The sequence below is a fragment of the Volvox carteri genome (assembly GCF_000143455.1).
Source record: "Volvox carteri f. nagariensis unplaced genomic scaffold VOLCAscaffold_41, whole genome shotgun sequence".
Classification (NCBI taxonomy): Eukaryota; Viridiplantae; Chlorophyta; class Chlorophyceae; order Chlamydomonadales; family Volvocaceae; genus Volvox; species Volvox carteri.
This window is the reverse complement of record NW_003307584.1, coordinates 401565-428219: the sequence shown is the minus strand read 5'-3', so window position 1 is coordinate 428219 and position 26655 is coordinate 401565. Positions and strand designations below refer to the sequence as shown.

Below are 26655 nucleotides of genomic sequence, written 5' to 3'. Positions count from 1 at the left end.
CCGGAGCTCCTGGGTCATGATGCCTGGGTGGCGAGAGTGGAACACAACGGCTGGGTTGAGCTGCAGGTGCCGAAACTGGGTAAGAGACAGACATACACACAAACGCACATACACATACACATACACACATAGAGCGAGCTGAACTGCGGTGCTTTCTTTCTCTGGGCCCACCCCGCAGGTCGCAACGTGAAGCTGCAGCAGCGGTACTTGCAGCTCATTCCCCCCCAACACCCCCTGATGCTGGGACCGCCCGTCGTACATCCGTCACCACACCCGTCACCGTCGCTGGGTCCGGGGCCGGCAGCGGCGGCAGGGCCGCCACCGCTGCCGCCGTCAGCAGCTCAGGCAGCGGGGGCGGCGGCACCGCCGCCGCCGCCGCTGGGCCTGCCGCCCCCTGGGGGCCGCCGCGGGACATCCGAAACGGGTGGCATGGGGCCACCTGGGATGCCGTACATGGACGAACAGGGCCGGCCGTACAAGCGGTTGCAGTTGGATCCTTCCATCCGTCCGGCATTGCAGTTGGAGGCGCTTCCCCCGGCACGAGGTTAGTGGGAGGAACTTTGCGATGTTAATTTATTATTAAATTACCTTGGGGGGTAGCTCATTTGTAATTAATTTCCGTATCACCTATTTTCCGTACACCTTGATATACGTATTGGCAAGTAATTACGCCTACCTTTGACCTCTCGCTTTTTTCACCAGGGGGGTTGGGGTAGGAACGTGCTTGGTGGCTCTGTAAACCTAAAATATAACATTATACTAATAAGTAGAGAATTATTCTGTAATTTTTTGTGTGTTAATACTTAGCTATTATTATAGTGTTACTTTTACTAGAAACATTTTTACCAAGGATTCCAGCTATTATTATAGTGTTACTTTTACTAGAAACATTTTTACCAAGGATTCCAGAAATGGTAATTTTATTGTTGAAAATGTTCACTCGCAGCTTTTCTGCCTCCCCTAAGGAGCATTCCCCCCTTGATGAGCCTATTCCCACATGCCCGAGCTGCTGCCTGCCACATCTCCCCGGACATGTCCCCATCCCCCTTCCCCCTTTCCCCTGGCCCTGGCAGCAGCTTCACTCGTTCGTGGTTCGCCTTTTCCCCTTTTTTCCCCCTTTGCTCGCTCGTGATTTGTATCCCCCCCGTTTTCCCCTCCCCCTCTGTCGCTGCAGTGTCCTCCACTCCGGGTCGCGGCAGCACCCCGCGGGTGAAGGAGCTGGTTCGTGCCATCCGCCGCGACCTGCTGGCACTGGAGGAGGCCGTACCGTGGAACTGCGTCAACCCCTCCTGGAAGAATGCAAGGCCCGGCTGGCGGCGTAGCTTGCAGAGAAACGTGGATGTAGCTGCTGCAGCCGCGGCGGCGACGACGACGACGATGACGGTGACGGCGATGCCCACCACGCCCTCGGCCACAGCGGCGGCGGCGGCGGCGGCGGCGGCGGCGGCTGCCGCCGCTGACGCGGCGGCGACGGCAGCGGTGGCGGTGCTAGTGGGTGCTACAGCCGCCAGTATGTTGGAGCTGCACGATGCCCTCATGACGGAGAAGAGCCAGGGGCTGTTCGCCAGGCGGGGCGCGTGGGAAACCCGACTAAGGGAACTAGCAGATGGTAGGTTTCGGAGCTGGGGTGTCCTCGGATGGGTGGGGTAGGGGGTATAGGGCCGATTGCGATAATATCCCTGTCGGGATGGTGAGATGTTTTTGATCAGGAAAGCACCGCACGGTGCCAATCCCTCTCAATTGCCGTACGTGACGTACCACTTTCACCTTGTGTCGTGCAAAGGCGGCAACAACTACGCCAGTCTGCAAGTACTTTGGTCGGAAATGGCGGAGGGAATAAAAGTGTGGCTGGCAGCAGGAGGGGGGGTGCCGCCACTCACGCCCGGGGGAGGAGGCGCTGGCGCTGCGCCCGGCACGCTGCCGTACACTAGGTCGTACGACGGTGGAATGGCCGTGGAGCGTGGCGGCGACGGCTATGGTGCCCAGGTAAGGAGGCGAGAGGAGGCGGCGGATAACCGCACTGTGGGTTGGGGAGCTATGTCGGGGTCTCTTTTCCGTTTCTCTCTCTCTCTCTCCTAATTCGCTCTTTCCTGATCCTCTTGTTCGCATGTGGCAAGAGCCATGTCTCCATTCCCACAGTACGTGACAAAACAGCCCGCCATGCAGCACCGCGTCTTCCCACTTCCGCTTTCGCGTGTTCGTACTCCTTTGCTTTGCACTGCCTTTTAATAAAGCTACAAACATCATGTGACATCTTAAGAACTAAAACTATTAGAATCCTGTTAAAACTGTTAAAACCCTGAAAAACCCTGAAAAACCCTGAAAAACCCATTCCCAACCGGTAGCCTCTGAGCGAGGACGACTACTACATGGCCGCTGCCACCGCGCAACATCAGCATCACCACTACCAACAACAACAACAACAACAACAACAACACATGCCGTCGCCTTTCTTCGACTACGCTTCCGCCGTGGCAGCGCCGACCGGCGGTGGTGGTGGCGGCGGCGGTGGCCGCAGCACCACCGCCGGTGCCGCCGCCACAGCTGTAGCAGCGGGACGGCCCCCCGTCACTCCGTGGGTGATGCGTTCCGAGCTGACGGTGCTCATGCAGTCGTTGGAGGCGGAAGTGGACACGGACCTGGATGAGGGGCCGGAGGCGACTGACGTTGAGGATGAAGAGTATGGCGGAGGTGGAGGAGGAGGAGGAGGGGATGACAGTGACGCGGAGCGTCCGTCGGCGGCGTGTCGCCGGTGGCAGCGGCAGCGGCGGCGGCAGCAAAGGACGCAGTCGCTGCCGCTGGATCGGGAGAGTGAGGAGCAGCAGCAGCCAGCACCGCCCGCGGACGCGGAGGGGATAAGGGCAACAACAACAACAGCGGCGGCGGCGGTGGCGGCGGCTTCTGGAGAGGAGCCCCAGCAGCAGCAGCAGCAGGGCGGCAGGCAGGACTCGGAAGTGGGGCTGGCGGGGCCGGCGGAAGGGGAGGAGTCGCAAAAAAGGATGGACGTCCCCGCCGACACCGCAACGTCTTTGCTGGCGGGAAATTCGCCAGTCGCAGCTGAAGCGGTTGGGGACCCTCCTGCAGAAGCTACTGCCGCCGCTGCTGCCGCCGCTGCTGGCGCCGTCGTGACGCCCATGGATTTGGATTCGGGAACGGCAGCGACGGCGACGACTTCCTAGGCGCTTGTTTTCAGTTCCCTTCATTACGCATGTTTTTTCCCCTCTACGTGACAGTCATCCCCGTTTCGCATCCTGAACGGTGCGGACTCCAACAGGCTGGGGGGCCCAGGGGCCGACTGGGCAGAGAGAGAGAGAGAGAGAGAAGGTTGTGTCTCCCCTCCTCATTCGTCGGTGAACCTGTCTTAGTTCTGCGGGGCCCGCTGCTGGAGGATTAACCTCCCTGGACCGGTGTCAATTCCGTCAGGGTACATTCAGTCAGGGTACTCTCAACACCACACACATGTCTTGACGGGTGCATGACGAGTTGAGGCGGGGCCCCCTCAAGCAAGCGAGTAAGTAATGCCCCCGTCATTGGCAACACCTGCAGAAAATGCTGAAGATTCACTACCAATTTGCCTTACTGATGGACGGACAGATGGACAGACGGACTTCCCGAAACACGGACAGACTGACGGACGGCCTGGATGTGTAGATTGGTTGGTTTTTTGGTGATTCCCTGTCGTGGTGCCCTTCTTGTAGTGGTTACGTGATTACAAGGAAGGTGTTTGCCTGGTGTTACACCAACTGCTAGTGCATCTCAAGTGGTCTACCGTCTCACCCACCTCCTCAATCCACATGTTCTACTGAAGTAGCTGGCCGCTGCTGAAAAGGCCTCTCGAGATGCTTGTGGTCGCGCTTCGCACGTATTTGTAGTTGTTATGTGTGCCGTTCTGTGTACCGGCTACTACATCTACACTGCAGTTGTCAATGCTGAACACATATGGATTGCATTGCACACACAAATGCTGTTAGTGGTGGGCCTTTAAATTTGTCACTGAAGTCCATGCCCCCAAAATCGACGACCCTGCCATCTAGATCTGACCACTGCATGCACACATTGACAGTGTTTACTATCCACTGGCCTGGCTGTAGCAGCGACCTGTCGAGCATACACACCTGGACATCAGAGGGCATCATGAAAACATAGCAGAGTGGATATGGTGATGACTGGTGATGGCTCTGCTACTATTGTAGCCAAGTTAAAGACACAGTGGGAAGATGGGGGTTTCTGGTGCAGTGGGCTCAATTGTGACAAGCTGCTGGTCCAATGCCTTCTCCACTGTTGCATAGACAGCGATATTCTCTGGTCCATGGACGACCCTATGACTTTCTGCACAGCCAGACACAGCATGGACATATATCAGCATGTATACATGATGTAACACCAGGCAAAGAGTACTCCCAACTGGGAGATGCCAGGGGAGCTGATCCTTCTTACATCCCCACTCCCCCTCGAGCGAACGTCCTCGGGCGCCCCTGGGCATATCCCGTAGGATTTAGGTTGTTTGAGATCCCATAATGTGCGTTGGTATATTATTATGACATATCATCCGTCCCCATCCGAGATGGAGGGCTTTAATTTTGACTCAGATGGCAGACTTCTCACCCACCCCCACCCGGGCATCCACCTTTGGGGTAAGAGTATGTTGCATCGTGCCTGGTGTGTGATATGTTCGCAACCGGATTCGATCCGGGGAATTCCCACCTCCTAGGAATTCGCACCAATGTGACACCAGGCTAAGAGTACTCAGGGAGATGCCAAGGGAGCTGGACCCTTCTTAAACATGACTACAAACATGGATATTTATAGTTCAAGTTCCGCACACAAGTGCAGGTGTGTCCATAAAAGCCGGGGGGGCCATGGACGTTGTATTGAAATTGATGCAGGTACACAGGAGGTCATCATCATCCACCTCGTCTGCTTCAGGGCAAAGCGCCTCAGCACAACGTGCCTGGCCTCCCAAATTTCCGAGGTACCTGGCCAATGCCAGGGGTGGCGCCTCAGTCATAATGGTGCGCATGCTGCGCCCCTTAAAGACTAGATCACCATCATACTTAGCCTGTATGCTCTTGTAAGGGGGGCATTCATTTGAAAACATGCAACTCATCTTCAACCGCTCCACAGTCACAACGCCTGCAGGTCCTCGCGGTGCACTCACGCCCATTAGGCCTATAATCGGGTCACGTGAAACTTGTCTCATTCGTTTTGGAGTTGATTACCCTAGGCTCCCATGGGGTTGACTGGATGCATGTAGGCCAAATGCATGGGGGCCATGCACCTAAAAACAAAATTGCACGTGACCAGGTTATAACTCCCAACAGCCTAACCGGAAACGCATGAGCACTTGCAGTCGCTGGGGCATGGCTACTTTAGTGTGATCCAGCCAATTGAAACGCGCACCCCTAGGCGGGGCCGTTCCCATCCAGTTCATATAGCGACAAGCCTTGGCTCCGGTGATCCCTACGGGGAAAACGCGGGGGTCACCCAAGGTATTCGGGCACTCCTGATCCTGATGAGACCCTGCTAAAATCCACCCACCAGCAGCCGGATGATACGTCCAGCCAGCACCTTGTCGGACCGACTGATAAGCTGTGTGATGAGTCCGTGGCGTGTGTGTTTTGTCTGCTCGGAAATGTCTTGATTGCTTCGTGAGTGCATTAGGAGCTAGGTGCGGCGATTTATTTTAGGTGGTGATTTCACCCCGGCGGCGAATAAGAGGCACGACGGGACGTGACGGGACGTGACATGACGTGACATGATGGGCTTACAACGCCCCTCTCTGACCTGCACCAGCTCGCGTGCTGGTAGGCTGGTAAAAGAGGAGCAACTGGCATGGCGGGGCGGGGGAGGAGGATTTATACCCGCCTGTTGGCTGTGGTCGTATGCGGAGCTGCAGGAGGGTACGACACAGCGGTATCGAGTGTTGGTGTCTATCGCCTTTTGTGCAATGGGTTGCAGTAGATATCGTGTGGGTGAGTATTGTTTGGGGGTTGTTGTTGGATGGTTGGATGTCGGCACGATGTCGATGTGGTCTGGATCCACTGGTTGCGGTGATGGATCTTCTTTCTGGTCTGGTTCAGGGGGGGGCCCTCTGTTCAAGGGCGATGGAGTTGTAGCTCTGTGCGCTCTGTGGCATGTGATGAGTCGTTTTTGGGTGAGGAGGTCGAGGCTTCCTGGGTCCTCACTACTGTCAGGTTGTCAGTCAGTCAGCATCGTGTCGCGTGATGAACTTACTTCCCACCCTGAATTTAGAATTGCATTTTTAAGCTACTATAATTCACGCTAACGATTCACCGAAGGAATTACTTAGACATACTTTTGTATGGAAGTAAAACGCGGTGTCATGGCCTTTATAATAATCAACATCTAAGTAATGATATATTTACGAATGACATACCAGATAAATCAAATTACGATAAGGCGTGGCAAAGTGCCTTGCATTATCAAAAAGCTGCCGGTGGCTAATTATTGGGCAGGCAGGCAGGCAGATGTCAACGTCGTGATAGATCCAAATCGTACAGTGGATAAAATGCAGGGAGCACTGGGCGGTGCGAACGTCCCGTTACAAAAGATTTCAAAGAGTCAGCAGCATTCGTTTGTGCAATATGATGTACGGCATTCATGAGGTTTCCGCTTTCCGTTCCGTTCGTTGTCCTTCAACTTGTCACGACGGCGCCGACCCTGCCGACGCAAAACTACAATATGAACCAACATAAGCCAGCCTAACTACCTGCAAACGATGATGATGATGATGATGATGATGATGATGATGATGATGATGATGGTCAGCATGCAACCGGTGCACGCAGGTCCTATCACTAACAAGACTCTGCAACAGTAGATGGCTTTCATACACATCACAGGAAAAGTCTTTGCTTGGACTTCACACCTCCTCTGTGTCGAAGGACCAAAGCAAAGGACTAACCCACGACGTGACCAACCACCACCAGCACCACCTGCACTAGCTAGCAGTAGCACTCAGTGTGCTCGTCCACACCGATACCGATACCAGTGCGGCAACATCTCTCTTCCCTGTCCCGTCCTGAGATGCAGCATCCATTTTCAAGCACCAGCTACTGCTGCTGCTGCTGCTGCTGCTACGGCCAATAATGTCTGTAGTCCATTTCTGCACGCACACGTGCGCCGACACAAGCTCCAACATTCCCACCAACCTACCGGCTAACCACCCAGCACGATGGCGAGAAAGCAACGGCCTGGATGACGCCGGGCCAATACAAAGATCACAAAGCCCCATATCGTTGTTCCTGATAACTTATCCCCAAAGCCATTTTGCCACTAACAGATAGATAGATAGATCAGTCATCGTTCGTCGCTCGACCCTTCAATGCCCATCACAGTGCGCTCTTCACCGCAATTCGCTTTGGCTCCTTCTTTGCCGGCGGCTCCTTCTTGGGCACCGTCACCCTGAGCACGCCCTTGTTGATGGAGGCGCTGATGTCCTCGGCGTTGGCGTTCTCCGGAAGTGTGAAGGCGCGGCTGAAGCTGTAGGAGCTGCGCTCGCTGCGCCACACCTTGCCGCCCTCGTCCTTCAAGCTGTGGGAGATCTTCCGCTCGCCGCTCACCGTCAGCACGCCCTCGTGTAGCTCCACTTTGACGTCTTCGGGCGTCATGCCGGGAGTGTCGGCGTGCAGCTCGTAGGCAGTGGGCGTCTCGATGATGTCCATGGCAAGAGTCGGCTGGGCGACACCGGCTCGCGAGCTGCCGCCGGCCGTGGCGCTGGACATTGGGTTGCCAAGGGCGCTGTTGATGAAGCGGTTCATGGCGCGGTCCATCTCCGAGAAGAAAGGATCAGCGAAGACAACCGTGGAGAGAGCCATCACGCTTCGTTATCTTTTACTTTTTAAGTAGGTATATAAGCAAGGAAGCTTTAAAGACTCTTTGTTATGTCATATCAAGATATCGGTTTGGTTAACAATTGGCCTCACAGGCTTTTTAAATCGGTTGGAACGAAGGTTGAGGTAGTTTCTCGAAACCAAGACGGTTCCCGATTATCCCGACAGCCTTCCAGAAACCCCATTCTAGAACTATCTGGATATCATGTGAACAAGAATATAATTATATCGCTGTCTTTACATACCTTTCCAAGTAGTTATTGGGCACTAGATAGAAGTTTTGGACATCGTATCGTGACGACAGACCCGATTTGCTTCACAAATGATCAAAAATCACAAATTATACAGCGTGCAATTTGAAGCGGTCGGATGAGTGTGCGGCGCGAATGCGGCACAAATGCTGAAGAGGGGTGAAGTAGGAAAGCGCCTTTTGTTCAAAGCTGTAATTGTATTTATTACGGAGGCTGAGAAATGTATAACTTATCGTACGTTTCAGCGCCAAGCACGTGTACCTTGCATGTCGCTCCGTAATCATGATGCGAACCCGCCCTGCACTCGACCCGTTCGGAGTCCACTGTAACAATCGCATTCTGCTATCGGAGGCAACTTGGCCTGGGGTTCAATGCTCGGCAATCAACCTCCAGACTTTGACGGACGTATCCTTCATAACTTTTCGCTCACAGCTAACTGATTGGCTTGTTGAGCTGTACGCTTCCGCGCCGCTTCGGCTTCCTGCTCTACCAAGGAACGAGCTTCACACATGCACACGGTAATGCATGATTACGGAGGTCCCTGAGTGGGATTACATTAGTATCGCCGGTATAATAATGTATAGTGTTCCTAAAGGACACGATTTATGATCCGACTGGGTAGCCAGCTTTTTAGAAGCCGAAAATGGCACGGCCCCAGTCGCCCCGCACCATACCGAAGGGGAAGCTATACGCCGTTGGGCTGCCAGCGGAGGAAGAATGCCGTGTTTGGACTACACGCTCTCATTATTATGTATAGCTGCGAGGGCCAGTTGCAGCGGCCGGCGGCGTTGGAGTGATGTATGAGTCTTGGTGTGTACACGGTGCTGCTACGGCGCCATGCAAATCCATGGACAGTGCATGGCGCGCCGCCTCCATGTCAACAAGAACGGCTGAGTATCTACAGCCCCCTGGTAGTGCGCGACCCCAGTTCCCCATGGCCAGTGGAACTGGAGAACTGGAGGACATGTAAGAGATGTGCATGAGACGGAGCAGAAGGCAAAAGCAGGGAAATGCTGTTGGAGCAGTTGGAGGCATGGATGGTCTGCTGGAGTGGCGGAGTGCGGCGGAGCTGAGCCATAAATAGCTATTCCAAAGAAGCCCAAGGAAAGGGCGTGAAAACCACGCGGCCACACACGTGGTCGCACAGCAATCAAAGCAGCATGAGCAGAAGCACAGAGCGCCGCAGCATGCACGCATACCGCAAACCCCCTTATGGCATAAAAGGGTAACCGGTAACCGACCGGTTAGCTGTAGCAGGAGGATCCCAATAGGATGTTTTTTAGCGACGGATTTGAACTTTTAAGTCATTGGCGTTCAACAGCCCCTGGCAAGTTCAGAGGCAAAAAATAGGGCGATGAACCTTTAAAAACGAGATCGTGAAACTCGTTCTGCATCAAATTTTCTCCAGTTCACCGTTACTTGTCTCAAGGGCTTAGTTTGCTGGCATCGTAAATTTGTTCTCGAACTCCTCCTCCCCCTCCAATCGGCCTCACTTCCGTTTCCCAACACCCCCCAAGCTCCAACCGTCTCACCTAAGCCTATCTCCTCCAATACGTTGCCAGCTGCCGTGACGTCCCCACCAACCACCATAACCGCCAGACTAACTACTGAGGTTACCGGAGACCTGAGGCCAGCCGTCAATGTACGACATTTCTCAATCTGCACACCTAGGGTTGCATTTTGCTTTTTGAATAGATGCAATTTGGTGTATTTATATTCGAATGAGCAAAATAATACCATTATGATGTATCCACACGCGGACAACGACACGTGTACGTGTCATGCAGGACACAGGTCTACACAGGTCTACTTCCCCTTCAACACGCGTATGTATGTCTGTATGCCCTCTCTCTATGTATATAGTAGCTGGCCGTGGCTGAAAAGGCCTCTCGAGATGCTGCCAGTGGTGGAGAGCGCTGAGCGCGTATTTGTAGACCTCATGTGTGCCGTGCTGTGTACCAGCTACTACTACACTCTCTCAACCCCACTCTCTCACACACATACATACATACTCACACCACACATGCACATGCAGACGAGCACACAGTTTATTATATGCAACGGACTGCAATGCAAATGCACCGCAATCCGACCCCAAAGGAAAAACATCTGAATCTGCAATGATCCTGACAGCAGTCCAAACAAAACACAGCACACCTCTCATTTGCATCCCTTGGACCCACCATTAGTCCATCCATCCAAATACAAATACCCCAATTTTAGGAGGGAGCGCAGAAAGTTGACGACTGGAACACACGAGGACGCGATGGGGCACGACGCACCGTAAAGGGGGGGGTTTTCTGGGGAGCAACGAAACACGTCATGCATACATACTTACATACAGACATACCGACACACGAACGCCAGGAGGAAACGGACGCCGACCGGCAAACTTCCCCTCCTGCGATCATGTACTTCTTGGCGGTTTATCGTAACCGACGTAAACACAGGAAGGTCGTACATATACATGACAAACATATATTTACACGTAACTACATGTACACACATACATACAAATTGACAAAAAAACGCAATGATCAAACCCCTCGCCCCGCACACTTCATGGCGGTGCACCCACCTTACCAACCCTCCATGCGCATCACAACGCCACATGGCGCGAGGGAGTTTAAGGGGTGTTGAAGGGGTTTTAAGGTTTTCATATTCCTAAAACCTGCCATGTCGACCCTCACTCGTCCCCCTCGTATCCCTCCCTCGCGACCCCCAGGTACTGCCCCCCCATCAGCTGTAGCACCTCCCGCCAGAGAGGAACTGGCAGCTGTAGCGCAGGCTTCAGCACCAGGGAACGGGAACACGCGGCGGGGTACCTGACCACGAAAACACACACACATACAAACAGACTCATATGCATGAACTTGTCAATCAGTTATGGGCGTGAAGGACGTGTACATATAAACATACATACATTATGAGACGTACAATACGCATGTGACAGATATACAGACATACATACAGCCATCATGGGCCGTGTTAACGACAACAACAAACAAAAGAGGGATGGTGGTCTTCTTTCGTCAGGCCTGGAAGGCGGGATCAGGCCGATCGCAGGGGGTAATTGCAGGCGGGTTGAAGCCAACCCATTTCGACGTTCAACCTTTACCCCACTGTGCCGTACGGCGGGTTCAAATTTCGAACTTCCTCCGTACATATGTCCCCGACACAAACCCCCCACCCGCCTTCGTGCGTGCGGCCTCTTACGCAACAAAAGTCCAATCCGCCAATACACGCCCCAATTTTCGGAGATCCGTCCCCAAGAAATCGAAAATTAAAACCAAGTACAACCCGTCTAAAACCGACTTCCCTCGCGAAAGACATCTAAAAACTAAAACCCGAACTAAAACCGAGGCTCACCAGGCTCCTTTAGCCACCTCTTCCTCGAGCTGCCCCGGCGCCCAGGTCAGAGCTCCCGCGAAGAATTTGAAATCAGTGGAGGGAAGACGACCCTCCTGTACGGCAGCGGTAGCCGCCGCCTCGCCCGCCATGTATACGCCAGGGACTACCTAACGGACGCATACATACATGGCAGGTGGCTGGCAGAAGTTAAGGCCTGATTTCTGCTCCCGGAGGTTCCGGGTTCAAATCCGCCTGCCGACCCCTCGGTGTGTGAGGGGTGTTGAATTGGGCGGTGGGCCCCCTTCTTGTGGACGGTGTTGGACGTGATTTTATCAACTTGCGAGCTGACCAGGAACTAATTTGAGGCGCCGTTGATCCGCTAGATTTGGTTGGATGCTTGTGGTGAGTTGCCGAACTCAAAGAGTACATTCTGAAGTCGGATGGGGTGAATGGATTAGGGTGCCCCTCTCGCAGGGGAGAGCAGGGAAATGCCTCGGGAAAGAGGGCCGCTGGTGAACCTATACCACCCTGTAACAACATACATACATACAGAGCCCACACGCGTAGACCCAGAGATTTTGGAAATAACACAGACAGATGCCGTAGCATCATCATCATCATCATCATCATCATCATCATCAAAGATTAGCAAAGTGCCCTAACAGCTTCAACACACTCTTCCCCCGGGGGGCCCCGTACCTTCCTTCGTTGCCTAACCCCCTCCTCATCCTAAGCCTTCTCCTCAAAACCGCCCCCCGCCCCGCCCCGCCCCGCCCCGCTCTGCACCAGGTCCCTTACACAGGTGCAGCACTACCGCCGATCAGGCGACATCCCCCCATCCTCCGTAGCTCACTCACTTGTACGCAATGATTCAGTCGATGCCCGTGCATGATGTGAATCACCTGTAAATGTACGGCAAGGTACGACAAAAATCAGGATGTCCCTTTCAAGTATAAACCCTAACCTCCTCCATCCCTCTCACCCCACCGCTACCAGCTGCATGTGCATACGAGTGGTCGCGATGCCAGGGAGGGCACATTTTCATCTGGATCCGGATCACAGATCTTTTTCGAGGACACCTATCGCCCCAGGGAGCAGGTTTTAAGTAACGACGACGAAGAAGAATTTTTTAAGGTGGTAATTTTAATATTTCTAATAATTTCGAAACTTCGTCCATTCTTCACCAAATCCGTTACATTAACAGGATTTACATTAAATTTGAACTCCTGAGAGGGGAGCTCCCGGGGGTCACTAGAACCCCTAGAACGCCGTCATCCCGTTTAAATCCCCCGTTCCCTTCTCCTTGTGGTCCCAAAAAAAGGCGTCAGCCCCTCATCCTGCCCAGTGTACCTGTTGCGCGGTGAATCCCCCGCAGTACACTCGGTTGTCTTGGAACACGCGTTGTACGGGAACGGGGCCCTGTTAAGGGGGGGAGAGCGGGGGCAATGGTAGTGTCGATCGTGTCGGTCTTGGGTTTTTTGTGTGTGGATGCAGGTTTGGTTTTCACGTTGAAAGGCGTTGGTTTTCATTTGGATGTGCTGAGCGGTGCACACGGAGTGTTGTGCACGACGTCGAAAATGCGTAGGTACGGCGTACGGCAGGGATAAGATCAAGCGTGCAAAAGGGTGAGGTTAAGGGCGGATGAGGAGGGGAAGAAACCCCTGAAACCCCTAGAAAACCGATAAAATAAAACTCACCCCTAGCTCCAGGGGCAGACCTCCCGGCTTGCGACCCAGGACCATGCCGGTGGGGCGGTTGAGGATAAGGCCCACTGACCCATCGGCGCCGTGGGAAGTAAGAAAGACGACCACCTGTACGGCATACGAGCAGCTGCCGGGCGGTTGATGTGCGCACCGGGGTTCAGCGTGGCACACAAATGACCACACAAACCCGTGCGGGTCTCTGGGCCCCCTCCTGCATATCCCTGATAGCGCCACGTGCACAGATTGTACGGCGTGCCGTACCTGCCAGAGCCGATCATCGTTAAGGATAGTGGGACCCTGGAGGCTGGCAATTACGAGGCCACCGGTTTCGGGGCGGGAAGTGGCATGGGCCCAGAGGCCCTCCGCTGCCAAAGAAGGGTTTTGTATTTCCAGGAGACGCCGATTGTCCTCACTTCGTCTCGCACCTGAGGGGATTCCGTCTTTGCAGTGGAGCAAGGGTAAAAGAAGTTAAGAGATGCCTGGCGTGCATGCGTCGCGTGTGACGCCAAGTAATTAACTGAAAAGGGTCAAGTCTGCAACATAAGGCAAATTAAGGCAAGATGAGGGCCTTGATATTCACCTGACTGCATGATAAGCTTAGCACGAAATTCTCTCCAGTCTCCGGTCACCATCGGGGCCTCTTCGTCGTAGGCGCGAATGGCTCGCAACTTTCCTGAGTAAGCCGTGTGAGGGTATCGTAGCTTGTCTAGACATGACATTTGTCTATGCCGACAATAAAACAGTCGTTCTTTTGGTAAAAGCACGGTCCGGCCCGATGTAAACGCCATCGTTAGACAGCAAAGCCAGGAAAGCCGGGGCGCAACTTGCCAGAAAAGACTTTCACAACTGTAAATTCCAGACAGATAGAGAAACAGTCTTGATTTGGTCGTCAACACCTGTGGTTTCGGAGCTCTGTGCACGGACGATCCGTGATTCCGTGTCGACCATCGTTCCCGGTCGACTCGCATGCACTGATGTCAAGTTTTCGAGTCTCCTGCTGCGCCCGGCATGAAGCTCACACGCCATCTCGGGGTCACGGTTGACAAACCTGCACGTTTGTGCGATTCCAGTTCGCCACGTAGCTCATCATAGTCGGATGCACAACGAAACCAGTTAACCATAAGCATATGTTTGTTCCCGTGGCGCACGGTGAGCACTGTAATGGGGGAGATACATGTTATGGAGGAGGTACAATGAGCGGAGGGGCCCTCGGGTCCTGTTCCTGCTGCCACCATTCACTGATAGTTATGAGGGTCAGTCATATTCCAGCACTGGAACATCACTGCAGGTTGCCGCCAGGCATCGGCAAACGCTTCGGGAGTTCCGGGGTTACCGAAACTCCCGAAAACAGAAATAGAGTTCCCGAAGCCGGCCGGCTTGCAGAAATAGGACCATCTGCCTTATACGAAAGGTGTTATGCGGCCCAAAGGGCCGCCCGACGGCTAGACTGCTAGACGTCGGGATTCAGATTTTCAGAATGTCAAACTATTGCAAAAAAAGCATTTTCGTCCCGCGCCCTTGTAACAGAAATTGTTCTGCAAGACATAAATAGACCCGTTCCCGAAATACCCCGTTGGCCGATGTCTGGCATTACGCTTCTTGGGAGCAGTTAGGGCAGCTGGAACCGGTTATTTCCAGGCAACTCATCAGTTACCGAATCATTGTTACTCCTCATTACACGGCATTGTAACATATAATGTACGCTGACTATGACTAACGTCTACGATGCCCCACGCAGCTACATAAGGCCTCCAGGTCTCGAATTTGCTCCTTCCCCGATCCAAAACGGAAGTTAGGCAGCTTAGCAGCTGTCGACCTTGGAAGGCGCCACATACACCAACACGTGGAGTTTAGCTGTTTAGTTCAGCAACCTGGCAGCGCACCACACACCTGCCGCAATATTATCGAGTATAAGCTGTCAAAGCGCACCAAGAACTACATGCGCACTTAATTGGCACACACACTCATGAACATGTGTGTGGCCGTCTACAGAACCTTGCCTGGCACTGCTGCCAACAAGCGAGAGCAACAAAACAAAAACAGCAACACATAAAAAAATGGCGCTGAAGACCAGCAAAACGAAGGTACGGAAAAAACAGCTGTACTTCTCAAGAACCCAAAACGCAAAACCGTATCTGCAAAACAACTGCAGCTAAACTCAATCGGGGGGTTCTAAAAGCGACAATGCCCGGCGGTCTGGTAGTGGTGCCCTGTGGCAGACACATATCTCTCTGTTGCGTAAGCAGTTGACGATATCCAGGAAACGCTGCACGACTGGATCAACAGCCCAATGTGTCGCCATCGGAAATTGCTTCAAAACGGGCTAGGGCGGGGGCTAAGGCGGGGGCTAGGACGGGGGCTAGGACGCCGACTGGGGCCGCCACCAGGATGTCCGCCGCGATGTATGCGGATGCACTGCGACGCTGTCCAGGTGGCACCAGGTTCCAACCTCTTTTCCCAATGCATATGGCCGGGCCCCAAGCACACCATGCGCCGCCACTCGGGATCCCCCAGGTCGGAGATGGAGGCCCCACGCTTCGCACCCGGGTTCCAAAGTACGGCATCAGGGAAGCCCTGTTTGCATACCTCGTAGGTTCGACCTCCACCCGGAGCCCCGGAGTCATGGATCTGATGGTAATCAAATTTGAAACGTCGAAGAAAAGTCAGAGTGGGAAGCGGAGAATGGAGGGAAGGGAAGGGCTTGTGATGGATACGGTGCTGCACCTCCGCCCATCGTTGCAGCTCTTTCCACGGGTTCCCCTATCCGAATGGAGGCGGTGGGGTGGGGTAGCTGTGCGCAGCTGCTGATCAGTAGCGTCTGCGGCGTTGACGACGGGGCACTAGATTTACCCCCCCACGCCAGGATGTGGTGGTGTGGTGGCCTCGCGCGCACGGATTGCGTACTGGATTACCGGGTTTAAAAACACACTCATGCGGAGTGCAGGAGTCGCAATCCCGTGTGTCGCAACCGAAGCAACAGGACACGCATACATACACACGCACCTACACAACCTGGAGCGCACCTTCATCACGTCCGGTGTCTTGATGTAGATGCGGTCCACCTCTCCCGGGAACACCACCTCGGCCGCCTCCTCGCGCTTCTTGGTCAGACTATCAGTGCTGTCCTCGTAAGTCAGGCCCTTCGTTGAGAGGCAGAGTTGAGAGACAGAAGGATGCGCACGGGTCGGGAGAGAAACAAAAAGGAAGGACGGGCAGGTGCGGGACGGCAGGGGTAAGGCAGCGGCGGCGGCACCACCACTTTATATGAGGGGAAAGACCAGGTTGTTAAGCAGCACTGTTAGCACAACTGCTGCTACGGATAGCCACGCCGCCAGACTGGCAGGTTGGCAGGACTGCTCAGTAACTGGAACGGCAAATATTTGCAGCCGCCGATTCACACCACAGGGGGGGAAGGGGCTTCCTTCCCTGCATTGGGCTCCTTGGGCTCCTGGATTTGTGCCCACAACCTAGCCAAGCCTCAATTTCATATTTCTCTGGCCTGCCTGGCATGGACATCTCAACACGACGCTGGACAGACCTGTTCTGACAGCCGTCAAGCCGTCAAGGTGGCAGTCGAGCTGTCGAACTGTCCCGCAAACCTAATCTCCAGACTGCCTTGTACCAGTCGAACACCTTACAGCATCTTCACATACCAGCACCATCAACACTGCTGCCACCACCAACACCACCACAACGCCACGGCTTCCCCCCCATGCCTCTACCGCGCCGCACCTGCAGCCCCTCCACCTTCACGTTGCTGATGTCACTGACGGCGAAGTAGGTGTGAAGTGCGGCCGTGAACGGATTGTATGTCAAGCCTGAGGAGTGCGCACGCGGGCCAATCCGCAGGGGCATAAGGACTGAAGATTCAGGGGGAAGAAAAAGCGGTACCTAACAAGACTCGAACATGCGACCTCCCGGATACCGGGAAAGGGCTGCGGTCGGACAACGGAGCCGGAGCCCCTAGCGTCCGGGTTCAAGTTCGGGATTAGGATTAGTGGCCCAGGAACGGTTACTCCTACACGATCTGGCCCGGCCTAGCTTTCATCGCCCAAGGGTGAGGACGTACGGCCCTCCGGCAGCCTTACCCTTGTTGATGACCGAAAGGTGCTGCTCCAGGTGGTCATCACGCAGCTCGATGTGATTGAATATCTCAAAGTAAAACGGGTAGCCCTCGTTATTCATCCTATCCCCGTGCGACAACTCCTACAAATGCATGGACACGCAGTCGCGGTTGCAGTTGCGGTTGCAGTTGTGCAGGCGGCCGGGGACGCCGCGGGTGTATGTCTGTCTGTCTGCGGCGGGGGGTTTCTCCCTTTTGAGCTTTCCTTTCCAGGGGCGAACATGAAGAGAACGAGCGCGTGGACATGGATTCGCGTTGGAATACTGGTGTCAGCTCCATTTAAAACTTCAAATGTGTGATGGCTGTGATAACAATAGGTTTGAAACGGCAATGCGGTGATGGAACGAGGTGAAATCTGTCTGGGCTCACCAGAGTGGCGAAAGTGTCGCTCTTGTCCCAGACCAACCAGAACTTGTTCCGTACAAATCCACGACCATCCGGTGTCAACCATCCGGGCCCAACCTTGGTGAACTCAGGGTAGCAGATAGGCACGCCGCCACGTATTGGCCTGTGTCCATCGAAGACCGCGTTTTTGCTGAGGAAAAGGTAGTCCTGCGGGTGACCAAGGGATGGCGTCCGTTAATCGAATGGACCAGTTCGCGGGCCAAGAAGGCGTTGCGCCAGTTCGCGACTTGCGCAACAGCTTTCTTTCATAAATCAGGTAGGATTAAAGATTTCCTTACCTGGTTCTCCTCGTTGCGCCAAGTCAAAAGCTGTCCCCCGTAAGCTGAAACTTGCGCCGTTTGGCCCTGCGACGTGACCAAAACCGATGTCGAAAGCCGCACCGAAAGCCGCAGCAACAGTGATCAGGTATTGATCAAATAAGCATACCCCTTGTGTTTTCAAGGTGATTATTTCTAGCTTTTCCATGTTGTGCAGTGTCAGCAAATTGCTGTGTTATATATGCCCAAAGGGCCGGCCGACGACCTAATTGTGCTAGACGTCGGGTTTCAGAATGTCAAACTATTGCAGAAAATGCATTCTCATTCCGCGGCCTTGTAACCGAAATGCAAGACGCCCGGGGGGCCCTGACTCGATGTGAGCCCCACCCTGGAGTTAGTTGGTACCGCTTTCATGTACTTCCTCAAACAAATTGCTTCTCTAGTACTGTAATGTTTTATTTGTTATATTCATGCAAACTGAACTGAACTTGCAAGGTGCCACCGCAGTTGCCGGTGCCATGAAAGCGCAACCGTCCCGGGACACAGCCTCAGGCCCAGAAATAGACTTATAGGAATACAGAAAACCTAGCTGTAAACGGAAATAAACAAAGCCATGGAGTTTGTCCTGGACCCGAGCCATCTGCTTGCATCGCGAAAACCACGCGTCGCGCGACGCAATGCCAGTAAAGTTTGCCATCGCCACAAAACAGCAAAGCAAAACACATGTTGGTAAAACAAACAACAACGGGGATAACGGCTCGCCGGTCAACACCCTCGCTCGCGGCTCAGTTTCTAAAAACACAAATGGGCTAATTTCTCAACATAGCTACCAAACATACACACCGCTATATGACTACTCCACAATAACACTGTAGTCCTCCTCTTCTTCCAGTTGAACTGCCGCCATGCCAGCCCCCCCCGCGCCGATGCGTGTCTCCGCCGGCTGAGTGCGGCACCAGTGGGTGCACGCCTGCCGCCCGCGACCGGCCCGCGAGGTCCTCAACGTCCTGGACATCTTCCTTACCCTCTGCACTTGAAATCACCCCGAACGCGACGGGGATGCCATTGTCGTGCTGGTCCACCACGAGCAAAGAAATGACCGGGTAGTTGTAGCTCGTGAGGCCGTACATCACATCCATGAGTACAATCCGGCCCCCGTACAATTTCAGCAGCTGCACCAGGCACGGTGTCGTGAGCGTGAGCCGAAAGCCCTGCTGCACGACCCGTGCAGCCGCCCCCGCTCCGGCTGCTGCAGTCACCCCTGCCGTCACCGCCGCTGCTGCTGCTGGCATAGCACTCCGCCCCCCCCCCACCGCCGCCGCCGCTGCCGTGTTACCCGGCCCCGCCACCACCGCTCCAGCACCCGAGGCTAATGTAGCCACCACCGCCCCTGCTGTAGCTCTCAGTCCCCCCGCCGCCGCCACTGCTGATGCCGTGTCGCTCGGCCCTGCTGCTGCCACCCCAGCAGTCAAGGCTGCTACGGCCGCCACCGCAACTGTTGTAGCTCCCGCCCCCATCGCTGCCACCATAGCCGGCCCTCACACCGGTGCTGCTATCTGCTGTTGATATTTGTACAGCACAGCATCTCCAAAGAGATTCAGGGTGCTGATGGTCCCACTGACATCGTCCTGCTGATGCCTGCTGGCGCTGTCGTTCCACTTTTGGACTGCCCTGATGAAGGCAATGGAAGGATTGAAGCGTGGCGAAACAACTGCTTCTGCCGCGGACATGCACCCAGTGGAGACGTACTTCTCCGCCACCTCGCCAAGCTGGAAGAAGAGGAGGACTACTGTGTTATTGTGGAGTAGTCATATAGCGGTGTGTATGTTTGGTAGCTGTGTTGAGACATTAGCCCCTTTGTGTTTTTAGAAACTGAACCTCGAGCGAGGGTGTTGACCGGCGAGCCGTTGTCCCCGTTGTTGTTTGTTTTACCAACATGTGTTTTGCTTTGCTGTTTTGTGGCGATGGCAAACTTTACTGGCATTGTGTCGCGCGACACGTGGTTTTCGCGATGCAAGCAGATGGCTCGGGTCCAGGACAAACTCCATGGCTTTGTTTATTTCCGTTTACAGCTAGGTTTTCTGTATTCCTATAAGTCCATTTCTGGGCCTGAGGCTGTGTCCCGGGACGGTTGCGCTTTCATGGCACCGGCAACTGCGGTGGCGCCTTGCAAGTTCAGTTCAGTTTGCATGAATATAACAAATAAAACATTACAGTACTAGAGAAGCAATTTGTTTGGTACATAAAAGCGGTACCAACTAACTCCAGGGTGGGGCTCACTTCGAGTCAGGGCCCCCAGGACTGCGTGCGAATTATAAAAAGAAATGAATTATAAACCCTTCAAAAACATGCAAACAGATTTCCAAATATAAATACTACACCATACTGGAAATCGCCTCCTCATAGTAAAAGGCAAATAGGGCCGGTCATCCGTGAACAGCATCATTACATGAAACCTCCGACCTCTTCACACTCCGTGCTCATGGATGATTTAGAAGGCTACGTTCCTTCTCCATCTCCTGACAAAGTTTCAGAATTCATGACATACCTTCAAAGGAAGTGAATTCCCAGCCAGATTCAGGGCGCTAACATCAACTATGCAAGTGGCTCTACCAGGCTTCTAATGCGTGAAGCAGGCAACCCTAAGCAACAAGTAACAGAACCCGGACAAGCTACTCTCCCTCTTGACAGCAGCCCGGCCAATGGCATCCGTGCTCAAGTCGCTTACAATTCCTGTTCATTGCGGAAATAGTGAAAATGTCCGACTACTACGGCACCAATCACCATGCCATGGAGTCAAGCACATTCGTTCGTATTCTTGTCCCCAAGGACCTCAACAAGCATTTTTTTTAAAAGAAAGTTAGGGTTTCACACATGTACTCTCTAAAGAAAGGTAACGGATACCCTGGGGGTTTCACACATGTACTCTCTGGCTATCTTATGATGCTCTGCAACTCTGTCACGATGTACTTTCAACACTTGCCCTTCATTCCGTTCTCCTTGACATGTCATGCAGTAACACCTCATCTGGAAGTGAGCCTTCCACAACCAAGCAAGCATTTAAGCACTTGTCCTCCACCCTACCATCGAAGTACCAGGTGATCTTTAAGAAGGTTTCGAAGCCCGATGCCATCAAGATCAACAAGTGATACATGTGCAGGTAGGTACAACATAGATAGCTGTAGTAGACATGGGGACTTTTTGTGCAACATCACATAATGCCGGCACATGTTCAGGTTCCTTATCATTGGGGTTAACTGGGACACCCTGTCATCCGCACTGGTGAAGAAGGACAAGGTTAAGGTCACGGTGAAGGAGACAACCGACATTGTTAACCTTAGGTACTTGGGGAAGCGGTGGATGACAGCACTCTTCCGGTCACTGACTGGAGATAGCCTCTCGGAGGTTCAGCAGGCAGACAAGGCTACATACGACACTGTCTACGACACCTTGAAGACAAAGCTGCAAAATGTGATGGCAAACCACCAGTCAGGTAGAAAGGGTGATGTTTCTCGACATTCGAACAAAGTGTGTGTTACACCTCACACTCCCAAAGTGCTGACCTTTACATTAGTTTGAGTAACCCACGTTTCAGATGCCAATGCATGCAGAGAAGAAGAAGTCAGACTTCTTCAAGGCCTGCAGACAAGGCTCAGCTTGAGAGTGTGACAACCTTGGACACCATCAGTGTGACCTCCCTCTTCAAGAAGTGGGTGACTGACCATGTCGAGGTCAGCACTCAGCCAGCAGGTAATGCATGCAAAGAAGGAAATGTAGGCATTTCCTCAACCTCAACCTCCATTGCAGCTGTAAGATTGCTCTTCTTGCATTCCTGACCTGCAAAAGAGAACAGGGAGGCAGAGCTTGCAAGTGAGGTTGAGGTCATCTTGAGGTTGAGGAAATGCCTACATTTCCTTCTTTGTATGCATTACCTGCTGGCTGAGTGCTGACCTCGACATGGTCAGTCACCCACTTCTTGAAGAGGGAGGTCACACTGATGGTGTCCTAGGTTGTCACAATCTCAAGCTGAGCCTTGTCTGCAGGCATCAGTCCGATGGCCTTGAAGGAGTCTGACTTCTTCTTCTCTGCATGCTTCGGCATCCGAAATGTGGGTTACACAAAGGTCAGCACTTTGGGAGTGTGAGGTATAACACACTTTGTTTGAATGCCGATTGGTTTCAGAAACATCACCCTTTCTACCTGACTAGTGGTTTGCTATCGCATTCTGCAGCTTTGCCTTCAAGATGTCATAGACAGTGTCGAATGTAGCCTTGTCTGCCTGCTGAACCTCCGAGAGGCTGTCTCCAGTCAGTGACCGAAAGAGTGCTGCCATCCACCGCTTCCCCAAGTACCTAAGGTTAACAATGTCGGTTGTCTCCTTCACCATGACCTTAACCTTGTCCTTCTTCGCCAGTGTGGACAACAGGGTGTCCCAGTTAACCCCAATGATAAGGAACCTGAACATGTGCCAGCATTATGTGATCTTGCACAAAAAGTAGCCATGTCTACTACAGCTATCTATGTATGCACGTGTACCACTTGTTGATCCGCACGTGTACCAGTTGTTGATCTTGATGGCGTCGGGCTCCAAAACCTTCTTAAAGACCACTTGGTACTTCAATGGTAGGGTGGAGGACAAGTGCGTAGGTGCTTGCTTGGTTGTGGAAGGCTCACTTCCAGATGAGGCGTTACTGCATGACATGTCAGGGAGAACGGAATGAAGGGCAAGTGTTGAAAGTACATCATGACAGAGTTGCAGAGCATCACAAGGTAGCCAGTGCATACTTACCGAAACCCTTAGTCGTAGAGTACATGTGTGAAACCCCCAGGGTATCCGTTACCTTTCCTTATCGAACACTTCACCTGTTGCCCCCCGTTCTGCATACCCTTATTCCTTACCTGTTCCGGCGCTTGTTGAGGTCCTTGGGGACAAGAATACCGAGCATGGTCATCAGCACCTCTTGTGTGTGCTTGGTGCCATAGTAGTCAGACGTTTTCACTATTTCCGCAATGAGTGCATCCATCTTCAGATCCTTCTGCCGTGAATAGTTCCTTAGTTTGTAGGCGACTTGAGTACTGATGCCATTGGCATGGGCCACCACTGTAACGCCCAAGCTGCTGTCAAGAGGGAGAGTAGCTTGTCCGGGTTCTGTTACTTGTTGCTTAGAGTTGCCTGCTTCATGCATTAGAAGCCTGAACGAGCCACTTGCATAGTTGATGTTAGTGCCCTGAATCTGGCTGGGAATTCGCTTCCTTTGAAGGTATGTCATGAATTCTGAAACTTTGTCAGGAGATGGAGAAGGAATGTAGTAATCTAAATCATCCATGAGCACCATGACCACTGAGTGTGAAGAGGTTGGAGCTTTCAAGTAATATCAAATTGGATAGCTAAGCTACTTACACATAACCACACTTAATAATACCCTATCAAAGTAATCTGCAACATAACACAAGGAGAACTACTGTAAACGTATGCTGCACCTCATACCTAGGTAACGGTAATAACAGAAAAGTGTACAAGAACCGAGCAGGCATGTCCATAGGAGTATGTTGCCAGACTTACATACCTGGGTAGTGTCAGCAATTTGTGGCGTTGAAGCATACCTTTCTGCAATTAACCTCAACATAAAGCTTCACAACTTGATTCACCTAGTTAACAGCATTGAAGAAGCCAGTAAGCATCCATGATTGAATGTAATGATGCCATGTGAGCTTTTGATGATGCTATGTTCATCCCTGACCTATAGGACCTTTGTTTGCTCTGTCCATGTTCAACCCTGAATCAATATGGGGTTGTCTTGGAAACTGGGCGCAACACGGAATCAGCAATGTTCTTTTGCTCCCTGGACCAAGCGGTGACTGTTGGTGTATGACGACTGATCGAAACCGAAGTGAACATCTCAGAATCTGATGATGAGGGCCAGGAGGCTGACAACACAGATGTTCCTGCATCGCTTTGGACACCAGAGGACTTCTTCGGCAACACACCTGTAATCAAGGCAGGCAGGGTGGCAAAGAGAGCCTATAACCTAAGTGACATAAGTGTCATCTCACTTGTGGAGCTAACAGCATTCTATACTGAAGCAGGGATCGCTGGATTCGATTTTGCCGCAACTGCTGACTTGCTCCAAGTCGTGTCCATTGGCATTGCTTGGCTATCAATCGGAAGCTGGTTCCTATGACGGTCCCGGGGACCATGAAGATGTGGTTTGGGAAAGTGCAGCGGTTGCTGAAGCACAGGGGGCCTGATGGAGCAGAGCGTGTGATTGTGAAGGATGCATGGTTCTCTGCATGTAATGAACAGCAGCAAGTTGATAAGAAGATGCACATGCCAGTTGTACAGAGTGAACCTGTGGAGGGTGAAGCATTGGTGTTGGCTCAGTCCATTGTGCCATGGCCGTGCTGGGCCTTGTCGCACCCCAAGCGTCAGGGCCTGATGGTAGTGCTAGCAAGGCACTGGCATATCATGCGCTATCTTGCACCCTATCCATGCTTCTCATGTGGGGAGATGGATGACTAGGTCCCTGAGAATAATCGTGCTACAGCTAATGTTGACAGCATGTCCGGGATACTGACAAGGTGGACTCAAACATATTACTGACATCATACCTGTCGTACAAGGGTAAACAGGAGCATGAGCATTCCAATGTGGGCCTGATCTGGAAGGATGAAACATACATGTCCTGGAGACCAAGTATGTTGAACAACATGAAGAAGAACTAATGCTCTTTTAACCGTCGCATCTGTATCATGTTGAAGAGATGCATCCCTTTGCAGTGGGTTGGACTCTAGGTTCCACCCACCTGCCAAGTTGTCTGTCACCAGGTTTGACGGCCAGTCGTACATCTATGGACACGTGGGGCTATAGCTGACTATATAGGCTTGATTTAAGCTGTCCAGCCCCTGCCACATGTGGGGGAGCTGCACGACATTGCTTAGGTAACGATTGTCCACTTAGTCCGGTTATGTATGACTGACGAGTGACGGATGTCATATTCAGGTTGTGTTTGCTTCGGCCTGCTCTTATGTCATGGACTAGAATGTGGGTTTCCACGTGGGCTAATCAGGAGCTGAGTGCCGGCTGTAGTGGGTTGTCCTTGCTGCTGTAAATATATACGAGAGACTAAGCCAAACGATAGTCTTCAAACCTGTAACCAGCCCCGGTTACTGCCCAGTAACGATCAACCTGGTAACCCAATCGTAACCATCCCCAGTAACGACCCCCAGTAACCATCCACCTGGTAACCAGTCTCCGCATACCCCGCCACAATAGCCCGTTAACCAGGCAAGTCTATGTGGTAGGGCGTGTTACGGCGTTCGGACAACGTCAATAGTTCGTTGTCAGTTGGAGTATCGATTTGGTAACTTGCTCGCTAATTTGTTGACGGGCTGACTCAGGTAGATTTTAGGAAACTCTAAACCTTCTGTCATTCTTGGCACGCGAAGCCTTCAGAACACGCGTACGGAGGCAGCACCAATACCTTTCCCGAATAGAGACATTCAATATCAGACACGATAATCCTTTTTGCAGCAAGCTTTATTATCATGCATATTTTGCTCTAGCTTATGGCGTCGTCCCGTTTGAAGCAGAAACATCCCCCTCTGACGGTCCATAGATTTGAGCTGACCGCTACCTATATTTCCCTGTATACATGTTTGAAATAAGATAAGTACATAGCAATCCCATAGAGGGGCACAAAGTGCCTTGAACACAACGGAACGCCATGCAGAGTCACGCAAGTAGGCACGTTGTTTCAGACTTCCTGAAGGATCTCCATCCTGACCTCAGCGAACCGTTTCCAAAGGTATGCTATCGGCAGCTCACATGGTGGCATTCTCGATGCTTTCCGCATCCGCCATGAAGCCACCTAAACGTGAACACCTCGCCGGGCTTTTGCACGTCAGGGCGTCATCCCAGATGAGGTCGCGGAGGCACATGGACGGCGGGCTATTCCAAAGGTATCGTGATTTGGGTACATCATGAACCGAGCTCTGCTGTACAGTATAGGGCTTAAGACCACTCGCCCTTTTTCCTTCGCACCTGCATACCCCCTGATGACACAACGCGACACGGCGCCGAATCTTGCCACGCTCCACCTTCAGATTCCCTTTTCTCAACCTTTCTGAAGCTCCGAAACCGCACCCTTCCACAACCTCTTAGCGCGCACGTTCGGGTCACATCTAAGCTCCACTGACCTCTACCCACAACCCGCCACGCACTTGTGTTTGCCCAGCTTATTGCCGTACTAGCACTCCCCGAGCTGCCCGACGATGTACGATCACACGCACTGCGGGTTTTCAATGGACTGCTCAGCACTCAGGTAAGGGGGGGAGAGGGGGAGGGGGAGGGGGGAAAGAGGGTGTAAGGGATTGGCGGAAAAACATTGGCGGAAAAACATAGACACGGGGGACCTGCCGGGAAATGGAGGGGGAAAGGCTGTCGCTGTAGGGCGCAGGGCACCACAAGACGCCACACACTTCAAAGCCATGTTTTACGTGCTACACTGCCTTACTTCATTTCGAGGCACGGCCTTTCGGCGGAGGCCAGCTCCCATATGACTCGGTCTTGTGGAGAGGCGCGGGGAGGGGCGGGGTCCTGCCCGGTTAAGGCCGGGAGGAAGGCGGCAGAGGGGGGAAGAGGGAAAAACACAACACGGCCAGTGCCGACTGCGGATGGGTGGGTACGACAAACATTAAACCCAACTACAGCCC

At 53.0% G+C, this 26655-nt stretch overlaps 8 protein-coding genes across 8 annotated transcripts in view; 2 read left to right on the top strand and 6 right to left on the bottom strand.

The window, feature by feature from the left end:
* VOLCADRAFT_106298 (uncharacterized protein) overlaps positions 1–3179 on the top strand; it is a gene marked incomplete at both ends in the record, with an annotated part of 5127 nt that extends 1948 nt beyond the window's left edge. Inside the window, 5 exons of the mRNA XM_002954235.1 lie at positions 179–544; positions 1175–1341; positions 1522–1609; positions 1784–1986; positions 2346–3179. Of these exons, the coding sequence (XP_002954281.1) occupies positions 179–544; positions 1175–1341; positions 1522–1609; positions 1784–1986; positions 2346–3179 (1658 nt within the window). The remainder of the gene's footprint in view (positions 1–178; positions 545–1174; positions 1342–1521; positions 1610–1783; positions 1987–2345) is intronic.
* A 1631-nt stretch (positions 3180–4810) lies between these two features.
* On the bottom strand, positions 4811–5200 carry VOLCADRAFT_95034 (uncharacterized protein; the record flags this gene model as incomplete). Its single annotated transcript, XM_002954166.1, has 1 exon — positions 4811–5200. The coding sequence occupies one exon, from the start codon at positions 5198–5200 to the stop codon at positions 4811–4813; it is 390 nt and encodes a 129-aa protein (XP_002954212.1).
* Positions 5201–6501: 1301 nt separating this feature from the next.
* Positions 6502–7913, bottom strand: VOLCADRAFT_76187 (uncharacterized protein). The gene has a single exon (XM_002954165.1). The coding sequence runs from the start codon at positions 7836–7838 to the stop codon at positions 7353–7355; it is 486 nt and encodes a 161-aa protein (XP_002954211.1). The 5' UTR covers positions 7839–7913; the 3' UTR covers positions 6502–7352.
* A 2410-nt stretch (positions 7914–10323) lies between these two features.
* Positions 10324–18263, bottom strand: VOLCADRAFT_106296 (uncharacterized protein; the record flags this gene model as incomplete). Its single annotated transcript, XM_002954164.1, has 19 exons — positions 18113–18263; positions 17965–18030; positions 17651–17833; positions 17247–17364; positions 16891–16976; positions 16182–16298; positions 15608–15918; positions 14877–14974; positions 14207–14314; positions 13739–13831; positions 13420–13583; positions 13153–13266; positions 12806–12874; positions 12443–12451; positions 12313–12357; positions 11474–11568; positions 10795–10929; positions 10683–10692; positions 10324–10350 (listed from the first exon to the last, which is right to left on the bottom strand). Exons 1-19 carry the CDS (start codon positions 18149–18151, stop codon positions 10324–10326), a joined length of 1887 nt encoding a protein of 628 aa, XP_002954210.1. The 5' UTR covers positions 18152–18263.
* Positions 18264–18796: 533 nt separating this feature from the next.
* Positions 18797–20041, bottom strand: VOLCADRAFT_106295 (uncharacterized protein; the record flags this gene model as incomplete). Its single annotated transcript, XM_002954163.1, has 4 exons — positions 19822–20041; positions 19488–19732; positions 18987–19115; positions 18797–18886 (listed from the first exon to the last, which is right to left on the bottom strand). Exons 1-4 carry the CDS (start codon positions 19925–19927, stop codon positions 18797–18799), a joined length of 570 nt encoding a protein of 189 aa, XP_002954209.1. The 5' UTR covers positions 19928–20041.
* Positions 20042–22147: 2106 nt separating this feature from the next.
* VOLCADRAFT_95030 (uncharacterized protein) lies at positions 22148–23213 on the bottom strand (the record flags this gene model as incomplete). Its single annotated transcript, XM_002954162.1, has 3 exons — positions 22148–22400; positions 22497–22634; positions 22843–23213. 3 exons carry the CDS (start codon positions 23211–23213, stop codon positions 22148–22150), a joined length of 762 nt encoding a protein of 253 aa, XP_002954208.1.
* Positions 23214–23540: 327 nt separating this feature from the next.
* Positions 23541–25119, bottom strand: VOLCADRAFT_106294 (uncharacterized protein). Its single transcript, XM_002954161.1, has 3 exons — positions 24747–25119; positions 24066–24188; positions 23541–23931 (listed from the first exon to the last, which is right to left on the bottom strand). Exons 1-3 carry the CDS (start codon positions 24787–24789, stop codon positions 23726–23728), a joined length of 372 nt encoding a protein of 123 aa, XP_002954207.1. The 5' UTR covers positions 24790–25119; the 3' UTR covers positions 23541–23725.
* Positions 25120–25750: 631 nt separating this feature from the next.
* Positions 25751–26655, top strand: part of rsp8 (radial spoke protein 8) — a gene marked incomplete at both ends in the record, with an annotated part of 4991 nt that continues 4086 nt past the window's right edge. Inside the window, 2 exons of the mRNA XM_002954234.1 lie at positions 25751–25843; positions 26178–26264. Coding sequence (XP_002954280.1) covers positions 25751–25843; positions 26178–26264 — 180 coding nt within the window. The remainder of the gene's footprint in view (positions 25844–26177; positions 26265–26655) is intronic.